The sequence below is a fragment of the Eumetopias jubatus genome, unplaced genomic scaffold, assembly GCF_037043125.1.
Source record: "Eumetopias jubatus isolate StellerSeaLion01/CBP00866 unplaced genomic scaffold, mEumJub1_p1.0 scaffold_5, whole genome shotgun sequence".
Lineage (NCBI taxonomy): Eukaryota > Metazoa > Chordata > Mammalia > Carnivora > Otariidae > Eumetopias > Eumetopias jubatus.
Window position 1 is genome coordinate 58,247,653 of NW_028274811.1, and position 16,044 is coordinate 58,263,696.

Genomic DNA, 16,044 nt, shown 5'->3' on the forward strand with positions numbered 1-16,044 from the left:
GGCAGATATGCCCCAACTTCTGCAGACCTTTCCTTTATCTCGGTGGTATTCTCTGGCAGTCTTTCAGTCATGATTACAACCCGCTTGAATCCTGCTCCTTCTGCTCTAAGTGTGTATCTTGCTATATGATATTGTAATGTGTGGTCTCTATAGAAGAAAAACTAGCCAGAACCATTTACCAAAAATGCTGAAATGCTACTAAGCGTTAGTATTTATAGCCTACGACAGGCATCCCACAGCTACCACGCAGCACCTGAATCATGTCCCTCCATCATCTTCTTTCTCTGCCTCACTCTATTTTTCTTATTCCTACATCTTAGATACCTACCAACCCAAGAAACTTGATCAGTTCCATTGGCTTAAATCTCAGAATTGGGTAGACTGCTGATCCCTACTATTGTAAAGCATTATTTTAATGATGGTAATTATAGAATCCTAGAACAAAACAAGACTAAAGTTCAGAATTGGTACTGTTAACAAAGTGCAAAATTTTACAGAATATAAACATGTACACAATAAGCTTACCATTGACATTAACCAATGAGAGAATATTATCCTGGTGATCAAGGAGGCGCTTAATTTCAAGAATATTCCATTCCAGTGATTCTTCTGTGGGTGCTACCAGCCGGAAAATTACTAAATGAAAATACAGATATAATTTTGTTAAAATGGTCAAAGAAGATAGAATTCTATTTCTGCTCAAAAAGCTAGCATTTCATTAAGTGAGAAAGATCTCACATATTGAAAAACCTCATCTCCAAAGAAAGCCTTACTCATACTACTTTAGAGTATTTCTTTCAAATGCTTGAGATGTTTGAGATGATCTACTAAAATCCCAAGTGAGTGTGTCTTTACAACTGTTCCTTTATTAAAACTCTTTTTAAGCCAGAAGTCTCCATCTTATCTAGGGCTTCAGTGTAAGTCTGGCTACCCTGCCTCCCTCTCTCCTTGGACAGTGACTGGTCCACAACCTAGAATCATCTTCATCATCAGCTTTCTCTACTCATGTTCTCAGGTCAGTAAGCACTGCTACAAAAGAAGCTACAAATTCATGGTTAACTTCAACTCAGTAAAGACTTTAGCAGCCATTAATTTTTAAAAAATTTTCTTGATACTTAGGCATACATTACCGAATTATAAATTCTCTGAGAACATGCCTTATAGTTTCTGTGTGTCACAGATATTCAATGTGTTCCTTTAATATACTTTTGACTATAATAGATGTTCAGTGTGTTGCTTTACTCATTATCTGACTTTTTAACAAATAGTTTTATTTAAACTTGTATAAATCCTAACTTTAATCAATACAGAAAACCCAAAAATCAAATCAACAGGAGTGATTCTATCAACATTTACTAAACATTTACTATGTTTCAGAAACTTAGACATCAAATGTGAAAAAGGCCCAGTCACTGCCCTAAAATACAGTCTAGAGTGGGAGTGAGACTTATAAACAAGCTTATGATCAATGTATTAAGTGCTGTAGATAAGCCACTGTACCAAGTGCTATGATGCTCACAGATTAGGATGATTAATATCTGAGAAGTGGGTAGGCCTCAGAACTCAGATCCTTTCCAGGTGGTAGCTAATTACTAATGTCTCTCTTCTTTCTCACATTTCTCTCTGGAAAACAGATCATACCACATTTCTTTCTATGTCTCTGGACAACATGTTACCAACTGACAAATCTCTAGCCAAGTTATTTCATCCTGACAGCCATTCACATTCAAACTGTGGCTATCAAAAGAAGAAGGTCTTTCAGTAAATACAAAGGGAATGCTTCTGGATACCTATCAAAGTTGTGTAAAAACTCTACTTATAGTCTGAATACTACTAAATCACCTTGAGATTGGGACTGTGGAATAATGGACAATGTACTATTTAATCAAACTAAGAGAAATAATAACCTGAAATACTGACAAGAAAAGGAAACCTATCAAGTAGGTTTCTATAAACTACCAGGTACTAAATATAATATGAAACTGTTCAGTGAATCCAAAAATATGGTCCCCATTGGCAAGTATTCACAGGGTCACCCATGTAATAACTTGAGGAAATAAAACAAATATAAATTAGATCCAAAAGACAAAAGGGAAGCAATAGTCAATTCTAAAAAATGGTTAAGAAAAAAATAGCCTGGGGCGGAGCAAGATGGCAGAGGAGTAGGAGACCTGGATTTCGTCTGGTCTCACGAATTCAGCTGAATAGGGATCAAACCATTCTGAACACCTAGGAACTCAACAGGAGATCGAAGATAAGAAGAGTAACAACACTCTGAACAGAAAAGCGACAACTTTCTGGAAGGTAGGACGTGCAGAGAAGTGAATCCGAGGCGATATTCGGGAGGATAGACGGCGGGGGAGGGGGCCTCCCTTGGCCGCTTCTGGCAAGAGATAGAGCCGCGGAGCACAAAATCGGAACTTTTAGAAGCTGGCTCCACTGAGGGACGTTGCTCCAGTGGCTAAGCGGGCGGTGGAACCCTCGCGGGACAGTGTGGTCTCAGAACCCTTGGGGTCACAGAAAGACCGGGGGTGCCTGAGTACGGCAGAGCTCCCAGGTATCGGAGCGGGGAAGCCGGCTGCAGAGACGGAGCCGAGGCGCGGGCTCTCAGCTCGGGGTTGCCATAAACTGTGATCCGCGGCCCAGTCGGGCTACTGCTCCTCCAGCAGGGACCCAACAAGGGGCAGAGCCAGGGAGACTCCCCTTTCTCCCACGGGAGGAGCGGCGTGGGAGTGAACCGCAGGGATCTGCTGGGTTTGGAGACTCCACACGGGGTCCGGTGCCAGACATAGAAACGCTCGATCACAGGCCGGGTGAGCACGGAGTACGGCCGGAGACCAGGGAGATGGGAGTGACTGCTTTCCTCTGGGAGCACACTGAGGAGCGGGGCCCCGAGTTCTCAGCTCCGCCAGGCGGAGATTGGGAGGTCACCATTTTCACCCTGGTCCTCCAGAACTGTACCGAGAGCTTGCAGGGAACAAAAGCTCCTGAGAGCAAACCCAAGCACCTTGCTTAGCCTGGACCCACAAGGGCGGTGCAATTCCGCCTCCGGCAAAGACATTTGGGAACCACGGCAACAGGCCCCTCCCCCAGAAGATCAGCACGAACAGCCAGCAAGCCAAGACCAAGTTTACCGATCAAGGAGAACGGGAGAACTCCAGTGCTAGCGGAATACTGCACATAGAACTCATGGCTTTTTTACCATAATTCATTAGTTTTTCAAAGTTAATTTTTTTTCACTTTTTTTTCAATTTTTCTTTTTCCCTTTTTCAAACATCTTATCAATCTTTTTAAAAAAAAACTTTTTATTTTTCATTTTTAGTCATATTTTTATCCCTTCATACTAGTTACCCTTATTTTTGGCATATATATATATAAGTTGTTCTCTTTTGAAAATTTTGAGATACAATTTCTTCTAACAGATCAAAATATACCCTAAATCACTAGTGTATGGCTTTGTTCTAGTCTCCTGCCTATTCACATTCTCTCCTTTTTCTTTCTTTTTTCTTTTTCTTTTTAAATCTTCTTCTTTCTTTTTAAAAAACAATTTCTTATCAATTCCTTTTATAAAATCTTTTATAAATTTCATCTTTACAGTCATCTTCCATCCCTTCATTGTATCAACCCTTATTTTGTACATATATAAGTCTTTCTTCCTTTAAAATTTTAGCAGGCACTTTCTTCTAACAGACCAAAATATGCCCAAAAGCTAGTGTGTGGCACTGATCTATGCACTAGCCTGATCATATTTGATCATATTCTGGTTTTTTTTTGTTTTGTTCTGTTTTTGTTTGTTTTTATCTTTTTCTTTTCCCTTTTTTTTCCTCTTCTTTCTTTCCCTTTCTTGTCCCCTGATTTCAGGTCTTTTCTGATTTGTATAGAGTATATTTGCTGGAGACGTTGTTAACCTGTTACCATTCTGTTGTCTCATTCATCATTCTCCTCTGGACAAATGACAAGACGAAAAAAATCACCTCAGCAAAAAGAACAAGAGGTAGTACCGTCTGCCAGGGACCTACTCAATACTGACATTAGTACGATGTCAGACCTAGAGTTCAGAATCATGACTTTAAAGATACTAGCTGGGCTTGAAAAAAGGGTGGAAGTTATTAGAGAAACCCTTTCTGGAGAAATAAAAGAACTAAAATCTAACCAAGTCGAAATCAAAAAGGCTATTAATGAGGTCAATCAAAAATGGGGGCACTAACTGCTAGCATAAAGGAGGCAGAAGACAGAATCAGCAATATAGAAGACCAAATGATGGAAAATAAAGAGGCTGAGAAAAAGAGAGAGAAACAACTACAGGATCACGAGGGCAGAATTCGAGAGATAAGCGATACGATAAGACGAAACAACATTAGAATAATTGGGATCCCAGAAGAAGAAGAAAGAGAGAGAGGGGCAGAAGGAATATTGGAGCAAATAACAGCAGAGAACTTCCCTAATGTGGGGAAGGAAACAGGCATCAAAATCCAGGAGGCACAGAGAACCCCTCTCAAATCAATAAAAATAGGTCAACACCCCGACATCTAATAGTAAAACTTACGAGTCTCAGAGACAGAGAGAAAATCCTGAAAGCAGCTCGGGAGAAGAGATATGTAACCTACAATGGTAGAAACATTAGACTGGCAACAGACCTAACCACAGAGACCTGGCAGGCCAGAAAGGACTGGCATGATATCTTCAGAGCACTAAACGAGAAATATATGCAGCCAAGAATACTATATCCAGCTAGGCTATCATTGAAAATAGAAGGAGAGATAAAAAGCTTCCAGGACAAACAAAAACTAAAAGAATTTGCAAACACGAAACCAGCCCTACAAGAAATATTGAAAAAGGTCCTCTAAGCAAAAAGAGAGCCTAAAAGCAGCATAGATCAGAAAGGAACACAGACAATATACAGTAACAGTCACCTTACAGGCAGTACAATGGCACTAAATTCATACCTTTCAATAGTTACCCTGAATGTAAATGGGCTCAATGCCCCAATCAAAAGACACAGGCTATCAGATTGGATTAAAAAACAAGACCCATCCATATGCTGTCTGCAAGAGACTCATTTTGGACCCAAAGACACCCCCAGATTGAAAGTGAGGGGGTGGAAAACCATTTACCATGCTAATGGACACCAAAAGAAAGCTGGGGTGGCAATCCTTATATCAGACAAATTAGATTTTAAAACAAAGACTGTAATAAGAGATGAAGAAGGACACTATATCCTACTTAAAGGGTCTATCCAACAAGAAGACCTAACAATTGTAAATATCTATGCCTCTAACATGGGAGCGGCCAATTATATTAGCCAATTAATAACAAAAGCAAAGAAACACATTGACAACAATACAATAATAGTGGGGGACTTTAACACGCCCCAACTGAAATGGACAGATCATCTAATCAAAAGATCAACAAGGAAATAAAGACTTTAAATGAAACACTGGACCAAATGGACTTTACAGACATATTCAGAACATTCCATCCCAAAGCAACGGAATACACATTCTTCTCTAGTGCCCATAGAACATTCTCCAGAATTGATCACATCCTAGGTCAGAGATCAGGTCTCAACCAGTACCAAAAGATTGGGATTATTCCCTGCATATTTTCAGACCACAATGCTTTGAAACTAGAACTCAATCAGAAGAGGAAAGTCAGAAAGAACTCAAATACATGGAGGCTAAAGAGCATCCTACTAAAGAATGAATGGGTCAACCAGGAAATTAAAGAAGAATTTAAAAAATTCATGGAAACCAATGAAAATGAAAACACAACTGTTCAAAATCTTTGGGATACACCAAAGGCAGTCCTAAGAGGAAAGTTTATAGCAATACAAGCCTTTCTCAAGAAACAAGAAAGGTCTCAAATATACAACCTAACCCTACACCTAAAGGAGCTAGAGAAAAAACAGCAAATAAAGTCTAAACCCAGCAGGAGAAGAGAAATAAGAAAGATGAGAGCAGAAATCAATGAAATAGAAACCAAAAGAACAGGAGAACAGATCAACGAAACTAGGAGCTGGTTCTTTGAAAGAATTAACAAGATTGATAAACCCCTGGCCAGACTGATCAAAAAGAAAAGAGAAATGACCCAAATCAACAAAATCATGAATGAAAGAGGAGAGATCACAACCAACACCAAAGAAATACAAACAATTATAAGAACATATTATGAGCAACTCTATGCCAGCAAATTAGATAACCTGGTAGAAATGGGTGCATTCCTAGAGATGTATCAACTACCAAAATTGAACCAGGAAGAAATAGAAAACCTGAACAGACCTATAACCACTAAGGAAATTGAAGCGGTCATCAAAAATCTCCCAACAAACAAAAGCCCAGGGCCAGATGGCTTCCCAGGGGAATTCTACCAAACATTTAAAGTAGAATTAATACCTATTCTCCTGAAACTGTTCCAAAAAAGGAAATGGGAGGAAAACTTCCAAACTCTTTTATGAGGCCACCATTACCTTGATCCCCAAACCAGACAAAGACCCCAGCAAAAAGGAGAATTACAGACCAATATCCTTCGTGAACATGGATGCAAAAATTCTCACCAAAATACTAGCCAATAAGATCCAACAGTACATTAAAAGGATTATTCACCATGACCAAGTGGGATTTATCCCTGGGCTGCAAGGTTGGTTCAACAACCGCCAATCAATCAACGTGATACAATACATTAACAAAAGAAAGAACAAGAATCATATGATCCTCTCAATAGATGCAGAAAAAGGATTTGACAAAGTACAGCATCCTTTCTTGATTAAAACTCTTCAGAGTATAGGGATAGAGGGTACATACCTCAATATCATAAAAGCCATCTATGAAAAACCTACAGTGAATATCATTCTCAATGGGGAAAAGCTGAGAGCTTTTCCCCTAAGGTCAGGAACGCGGCAGGGATGTCCACTCTCACCACTGCTATTCAACATAGTATTAGAAGTCCTAGCCACAGCAATCAGACAACAAAAAGAAATCAAAGGCATCCAAATCGGCAAAGAGGAAGTCAAACTCTCACTCTTTGCAGATGATATGATACTATATGTGGAAAACATTAAGACTCCACCCCAAAATTGCTAGAACTCATACAGGAATTCAGTAAAGTAGCAGGATATAAAATCAATGCACAGAAATCAGTGGCATTCCTATACACCAACAACAAGACAGAAGAGAGACAAATGAAGGAGTCAATCCCATTTACAATTGCACCCAAAACCATAAGATACCTAGGAATAAATTTAACCAAAGAGGCAAAGGATCTGTACTCAGAAAACTATAAAATACTCAGGAAAGAAATTGAAGAAGACACAAAGAAATGGAAAAACGTTCCATGCTCATGGATTGGAAGAACAAACATTGTGAAGATGTCAATGCTACCTAGAGCAATCTACACATTCAATGCAATCCCCATCAAAATACCATCCACCTTTTTCAAAGAAATGGAACAAATAATCCTAAAATTTGTATGGAACCAGAAGAGACCCCGAATAGCCAGAGGAATGTTGGAAAAGAATAGCAAAGCTGGCGGCATCACAATTCCGGACTTCCAGCTCTATTACAAAGCTGTCATCATCAAGACAGTATGGTACTGGCACAAAAACAGACACATAGATCAATGGAACAGAATCGAGAGCCCAGAAATGGACCCTCAACTCTATGGTCAACTCATCTTTGACAAAGCAGGAAACAATGTGCAATGGAAAAAAGTCTCTTCAACAAATGGTTTTGGGAAAATTGGACAGCCACATGCAGAAGAATGAAACTGGACCATTTCCTTACACCACACACAAAAATAGACTCCAAATGGTTGAAAGACCTAAACGTGAGACAGGAGTCCATCAAAATCCTAAAGGAGAGCACAGGCAGCAACCTCTTCAACCTCAGCCGCAGCAACTTCTTTCTAGAAACATCGCCAAAGGCAAGGGAAGCAAGAGGAAAAATGAACTATTGGGATTTCATCAAGATAAAAAGCTTTTGCACAGCAAAAGAAACAGTCCACAAAACCAAAAGACAACCGACAGAACGGGAGAAAATATTTGCAAATGACATATCAGATAAAGGGCTAGTATCCAAAATCTGTAAAGAACTTATCAAACTCAACACCCAAAGAACAAATGATCCAATCAAGAAATGGGCAGAAGACATGAACAGACATTTTTCCAAAGAAGACATCCAAATGGCCAAAAGACACATGAAAGAGTGCTCAACATCGCTCAGCATCAGGGAAATCCAAATCAAAACCTCAATGAGACACCACCTCATACCCGTCAGAATGGCTAAAATTAACAAGTCAGGAAACGACAGAAGTTGGCGAGGATGTGGAGAAAGGGGAACCCTCCTACACTGTTGGTGGGAATGCAAGCTGGTGCAACCACTCTGGAAAACAGTATGGAGGTTCTTCAAACAGTTCAAAATAGAGCTACCATACGATCCAGCAATTGCACTACTGGGTATTTACCACAAAGATACAAATGTAGGGATCCGAAGGGGTACGTGCACCCCAATGTTTATAGCAGCAATGTCCACAATAGCCAAACTGTGGAAAGAGCCAAGATGTCCATCGACAGATGAATGGCTAAAGAAGATGTTGTATATATACACAATGGAATATTATGCAGCCATCAAAAGGAATGAGATCTTGCCATTTGCAACGACGTGGATGGAACTGGAGGGTGTTATGCTGAGTGAAATAAGTCAATCAGAGAAAGACATGTATCATATGACCTCACTGATATGAGGAATTCTTAATCTCAGGAAACAAACTGAGGGTTGCTGGAGTGTTGGGGGTGTGGGAGGGATGGGGTGGCTGGGTGACAGACATTGGGGAGGGTATGTGCTATGGTGAGCACTGTGAATTGTACAAGACTGATGAATCACGGATCTGTACCTCTGAAACAAATAATGCAATATATGTTAAGCAAAAAAAAAAGAAGAAGATAGCAGGAGGGGAAGAATGAAGGGGAGTAAGTCAGAAGGGGAGACCAACCATGAGAGACGATGGACTCTGAAAAACAAACTGAGGGTTCTAGAGGGGAGGGGGTGGGGGGATGGGTTAGCCTGGTGATGGGTATTAAAGAGGGCACATTCTGCGTGGAGCACTGGGTGTTATGCACAAACAATGAATCATGGAACACTACATCAAAAACTAATGATGTAATGTATGGTGATTAACATAACAATAAATAATTATTAAAAAAAAAAAAGAAAAAATAGCCTGGTCTTCTGAACCAAGATGAAGTCTCTGAGCTGATAGCCTTGCTTAGCTAGCAAAGCCTCAAAAATCACTGAAACACACAGTAGACTCAGAAATTTTATTTCCTATTGGGGGGCACTTGGGTGGCTCAGTCAGTTAAGCATCCAACTCTTGGGTTTCAGCTCACGTCATGATCTCAGGGTTGTGAGATCAAGCCCTGAGTCGGGCTCTGCACTCAGTGTGGAGTCTGCTTGATTCTCTCCCTCTCTCTTCCCCTTTGCCCCTCCCCTCACTCATGTACACATGCAATAAATAAATAAATACTTAAAAAAAAATAAAGAAATTGTATTTCCTGTTGAAAGGAGCATGCCCTAACACAGAAAAAGAGAAATTGGTATGGAACATTTATAACCAAGAACATGGGCAGAAATTGGGTCCTGGAAATACAAAAGATATTCTATTTACAGAATGAAATTTATTTTAATTTTTTAAAATTTATTTATTTATAAGTAGGCTCCATACTCATCGTGGAGCCCAGTGCAGGACTTGAACTCATGACCCTGAAATCAAGACCTGAGTTGAGATCAAGAGTCAGAGGCTTAACCAACTGAGTCACTCAGGTGCCCCTGAAATTTATTTTTATGTAAGGAAAAATGGCACTATATATATGATAAAACTAACAAAATGCAGAACCTTATTTTTAAGATTACATATTTTTTACAACTTATTTTCTGCACAAAACCTATTCTTTGCTGAGATCATGTTCTTCATATTTTTTGTTAAAAAGTAATTTTACAGAACAAAGGTGGTAAATGATAGTTTATTTTTTTGTTTTCACTTTTAATGTTTTTACTAAGCAAAACACTTTTGTACTAGTTAGAAATCTGAAAGTGTAGAAATGACCACTGTAGGCAACAGAAGCCACCGAAGGTTTTAAGCAAGGAAGTAGACTGCCTTTTAGATCGATCATCTCTGGCACCTGAGATGGCTGAAATGTATCTGAGAAGCTGTAAACTAGAGGAGAAGGCACTGGAGAAGTACCACAGTAGAGGAGAGGAAAGGACATAGGTTAGGAGACTAGCACAACAGAACAGGCACAAGGGGAGATGAGAGCCTGAACGGAGCAGAGCTACAGGAGAGAAATGGAAGGAGGATCAAAATATTTAGAGCCACAGTCCTCAAAGTATGGCCCCCAGCCGGCACCCTCAGCGGGGTCAGAAATGCAGAAGCTCAGCCCCACTCCAGACCTACTGAACTAGAAACTCTAGGGGTATGACCTAGTAATTTGTGTTTTTAGCAAGCACTCTGGGTTATTTTAATACACAGCAAAATCTGAGAACCACTGAGTTAGGTAGTAAAATCAGCAAAACTCAAAGTGATTGGCTGGCTACAGGAGGAGAAAGGCAGGGAAGAGCGAGGCAGGTTTCCAGTTCCATCAAAAATGTGGGAAAACTAAATTTCTGCAAGGAAAAGAGAAAACTAAACACAGCATTGTATCTTTTGAAACTATTCTATGGAAAGAAAGGATAAGCACAGGGTCCAGAAAATTACTCCTCTGATATTATTACACATGGAAAGGTCAGTTGAAGAAAGAGAAACTTGGCTACAAAGCAATGGAGGCTGCAAACAGCATGTAATAAATGGTAAACAATTAGCTCACGTCGTACTGGCATCTGCAAGTCTCAGGTCTGATCTGTGGGAAAAGTAGCACAAGTAACATCAAATGCCCTCTGCGATACATTAAAAAAATTCTTGTAGAAAAAAGCAGCCTTTAAGCAGCATGCTTACTATTACTATCACTTCTTGGCACCCAAATTCCATTCAAAAGGCAGCGGGAACAAAAGGCTTATTTACTGTGGGCTCCCCGGCAGTGAAAGAGCCAACAGTCAACAGTGAAGTGGCCTTCAAACAGCAGGTTTATAATCAATTAATACATTTACAAAATTCCCCTTGCTACCCCCTTCCCTCTACTCTGAAGGCCCCCTACTACACTCTGAAGGAAACGGTATAAATTCCTCCCAAGAAAACAGGCCCCACTCTGGCTTCCTGAGGCAAGAAACGCCATAGTGGCTACCTCAGTGAATTTCCACAAAGATCATCCTCCAACCATTCGACTCGAGTTTTCAGTTGCCAGAATGCTGATAGCTGCTTTACGTGGTTAAAATGTTTGCTAAGTGTATGACTATGGACCAGCAACAGAGAGGACTAGAATGTAAATTGCCTTCTCTGGCATCAGACATGTAGGGTTACCCTGCTCCCACTTCTCTGGGTTAGATCGAGCACAGAACAAAAACCGACCTAACGTCTTGAAAATGTCTCAGTCTCCACATCACTTCAAAAATCGCAGGAGGCCAACACTGGGGCAGGGGTGGATGTCCCTTAAATTAAAAACTTGTCTCTCCAAAATGTGTATACAAGTCTAGTTTTAAATTTTTTAAAAAAGGAAAGAAAGAGTCCTACTCACTCAGTTCTTTGCCAACTGCTGCCACAACACAGTTCTTAGGTATTTCAATCAAAGCACTGATCCCTTAAAAAATATATAAAACAAAGGCCAAATTATTTTCTTCAAGGATGACATCAAAAATAAAAACATTCTCAGATTTATGTCAGTCATTTCCCATAAAAGCGGTGGTAACAGTAAAGCTCACACAGTTTGCTACACCACACTTCTGTGCTTACCTAAACATGGAAAATGATTCTGTGAAAAGTATGTGAGACCTAAAGAAGACACTGATTTACTAAGGGCAGAATATGCTCTTTGAACATTTTTACTATTGTGGTCATCTTTTTTACCAGGAATCCCTTAGGATAATCACCATGATCATTTACAAGATAGCTAGCTCGAACAAGATGCAAAGTTGGCATTTTCCTCAATGTAAATTTAAAAGCCTGAGCAGACCCCCTGGCAGTAAATGAGTTTAGTCAAAACAATCAATAGCTAAGAACATGGCTTTCAAATAGCATGTTTATAATCAATTAGTACATTCACAAAATTCCTTGTATTACTGGAAGAGTAAGAGAGTTCTGAGTATCTTTTTATAGCTGAATCATGAAATGATTTTAGGGTAACCTTAACTTTTGTAAAAGACATTACAATTATTACTTTGTCAACAAGAATTGATATATTAGATTCAGAGCCGCCATGAGCTGGTAAAAAAAAAATTTTATTGAAGTTAATTTTCCATATGTAATTTATATCTATACAGACACACACAAATACATATGTAATTTCTAATACATACAAATTTGGAAAATATTCTACTCATTTGCTTTAACTTCCCACCCATCAAAAAACTAGCACTCTTAGGATATGGGGAGTATTTCTAACCTAAATCTTTTCTCCATGTAGAGTTGTTTTGACAGTATGCTTTGTGTTTTTCCATGTTCAAGGAGGAGGAGGAGATAGTGGAAGAGGAGAAAGGGGGCGAAGTTGTACAAGCTAAAAAGTAGAGGAGACAGGAGAGCAGGGGAAGAGGTAGCAAGACGAGAATTCTAGATGCAGAAAACAGCTCATTAAAACATTGTCACAGGAATAAAAGGTACAGCACAAGGAATATAGCCAATGGTACTGTAATAACACTGTACAGTGGCAGATGGCAGCTACACTTGTGGTGAGCACAGTATAACATATAATTGCTGAATCACTATGTTATACACCTGAAACTAATGTTAACATTGTGTCAACTATACTCAAATAAAAAAAATGTTTATCAAATAATGAAAATACTGGAAACTCAGCAATCTAGAAGTAGCAACTTAATGTACAAATCACAGAACATACTGCTTTTGGAAAAGGAAAGATATCTGTGTTCTAGGCCAAGGTTCTTTCCATTGCATTGTACTAGGACTATCCTTGCTTATTTCCAAATATAGAATAACTGCCCCCAGAAGGCCTGCTAGCCTAAAATCAAGCAAGCCTTATGAAAGAAGCTTCCTGAGCTAAAGGTCTAAGAGCACTGCTAATTCAATGGCATCCTGTAATCTGGAAAACCCAAATCACAAAAAGCTCACCAATGGTACCCTATGGTCTTCTCAAAGCTTTCTAAAAGATTTTCTCAAAGGTTTCCACTCTCTCTCGAGACACTGATAAATAGGGCAATACTGTGATTACCTAGCAGTACTCCAAGATAACTTGTAAAAGAAAGGGAGACTACAGTAATAGGTGGTTCCTTACACTAACATACAAAACATTTTCGTTAGCCCTGATTTCAGTATCTCACAACATAGATACTGATAATTCATGGAATAAAATTCACAGGTAGCCACAAGCTAATGTAAGAAACACAAAGGAAAATATATATGTAAATAAAGAGATATAACTCATAATAGGAAATTTGAAAATACAGTCTAGATACCACCAAGATTACTAGTGATCAAACATTCAATGGAAAAGTAAAACTGTAATCCTAGAACAGTATGGATTTAGTTTTGCTAAGACATCACGTTAGTTTTCTAACATTTTATAGTATCTATGTGGAGATGCGTTAGTTCCAATTATGAACTGTAAATTAAATTCACAGGGCTCCTGCTACCTGTAAGACATCAATATGCTTAATAATGTTCTTTCTACAATGTCCATGGGTTTATCTGATTACTTTCAGAAACAAACATAGTTAACAGTGTATCACATGACTTCAAGGTTATTACTCAAATTTACTCATTTATACTTAAATATTTTTACTCTGAATAGTTTTTAGTTTTATTTTTTTAAGATCCTTGGTATCAGAAGTCAAAACTGATTTTCTTCTGTTAAAACCAAAAATTATCAACCAAATTCTGAGAAAACAGAATTTTATTAGTAAGTTTGCACAATGTATGAACTTTATAGCAAAACCAATTGTAAAATGAAGTCATCCTTTGGAATCTATTCAAAGTCCAATAACCCCACAAATAAAGAAGGAAATGCTATTATAAAGTCAGAAAGGTTTAATTCCACGTGTCAATGTGTTCATCAAACTCAGTTTAGGAACAGAGCCCAAGGGCATAAATGAAAAGGTTTTTCTTGACCACTTTTGCGAAATGCTGTTAGAATGGAAGGGAAGGCCAAGAGGCGGGGCAGGATCATCTCCCTCCAATTTGAGATGGAAATATATTTTACGCAACCATGAACCTGAACTGGAGAAATACGGTACAGGATATATTCAGAATTGAAAAGAAAAATCCCCTATATTAATCTCTGTATTCATGGAAAGTCTCTTTGAAGATTCATTATGTCTTTTAAAGCCCATCAATCATGGTTCATAATTACTTTGATTTGTTTTCTTACCTGTATCAGAAAGGTGACTGGTCTTACACAGGAGATCTAATTTTTGGTTCCACACACATAGGTCATTCCCACCAGAGAGCCAAACATTTAGTCTCTGAAGAACAATTAAACACTGCAAAATTCATGTGAAATGTAAATCAGTTTAAAATTTCAAGCATTCACTGGTGTTTTTCAAATATGTGCACAAGTTCTTTGCTACCATTCTCTTAAGGGATGAAGCTTAAGTCTCCCACTCTTGAATGAGGGCTCTCCTAAGTGACTAGCTTCTAACAAATAGAATGTGGCAGGAGGGATGGTGTGTGACTTATAAGACTACATCATAAAAGACATGGTGGCTTGCTCCTAGCTCCCTCTTGAGATCACTCACTCTAGGGCGAACACATACAAGCAGCCATATGGAGAAAGATGCACATGCAAAACAGTGAGACCTCTGGACAAAAGCCAGCACTACCTTACCAAGCACGTGAGCCCCCTAGGAACCTCCATCCCCAGTCAAGCCTTAGGATGACAGCAACTTCATAATACACACTGAGCCAGAACTACTTAGTTCAGCTGCTCTTTATTCCTGACCACAAATACTGAGGTAATATTTACTGTTTTAAGCAACTAAGTTTTGAGGTAATTTGATACTCAGTAATAGATAATACCCAAGGCTTAAACAAACTTCCTTTAAAAATAAAAATGGAAATATGACCTTAGTTTTTATGTAATTGTCAAATTAATAGCTCCTCATCCTTAACTTAGGAAAATGAGTGTTTCAAGTCTACAGAAGTCCTTTACCTTGAATAGTACTTTAAAGTCCACACCTTTAATTTACTCTGCCCATCCATGACTCTGAATTGAGCACAAAGGTAAGAGTGACAGAGAAGAATAAAAAAGAAAAGGTGGTCTTGTCTAAGCAGAGGGTGGGGTTGCTTTTAAAGCTGCTGGAATAAAAAGGTTTGAAAATAATGCAGTTTATATTTCAAGAGTTCACTATGGTGAGCGCTGTGAATTGTGTAAGACTGCTGAATCACAGACCTGTACCTCTGAAACAAATAATACATTATATGTTAAAAAAAAAAAAAAAGACAGCAGGAAAGGAAAAATGAAGGGGAGAAATTGGAGGGGGAGACGAACCATGAGAGACTATGGACTCTGAGAAACAAACTGAGGGTTTAGAGGGGAGGGGGTGGGGGGATGTGTTGGCCTGGTGATGGGTATTAAAGAGGGCACGTTCTGTGTGGAGCACTGGGTGTTATACGCAAACAATGAATCATAGAACACTACATCAAAAATGAATGATGTAATGTATGGTGACTAACATAATAAAAAAAAAAAGTTCCTACCCTAATTTTTGAATGTTTAATATTTCAGTACTTTGTTCCTTTTTTTGCCAAATAATATTCCCCTATATGGATTCAGTACATTTGTCCATTCTCAGTTGGTGGACATTTACTTTCTTTTTGTATTATGTATAGTGCTGCCATGAACATTCATGTACAAGTTTTTCTGTGGACATACATTTTCATTTCTCTTGACAATGAAATAGGAATACCTACTAGTGAGATTGTTAGGCCAAATGATAACTCTTTAACATTCTGATG

General features: G+C 38.8%; 1 protein-coding gene across 6 annotated transcripts in view; it reads right to left on the reverse strand.

Annotated features, from left to right (window-relative positions):
• WDR41 (WD repeat domain 41) overlaps positions 1–16,044 on the reverse strand; it is a 98,891-nt gene that overhangs the window by 60,801 nt on the left and 22,046 nt on the right. For 5 of the 6 annotated variants that reach the window (XR_015768179.1, XR_003611007.2, XR_015768180.1 and 2 more), the window contains exons 6-8: positions 14,459–14,570; positions 11,657–11,719; positions 526–636 (exon numbers count right to left, since the gene is read on the reverse strand). Coding sequence is in view for 1 of the 6 variants with exons in the window: in XM_028114582.2 (XP_027970383.1) it covers positions 526–636; positions 11,657–11,719; positions 14,459–14,570 (286 nt within the window). In the remaining 5 variants the exon portion in view is untranslated. The remainder of the gene's footprint in view (positions 1–525; positions 637–11,656; positions 11,720–14,458; positions 14,571–16,044) is intronic. The other variant, XR_015768182.1, reaches the window with a different exon arrangement.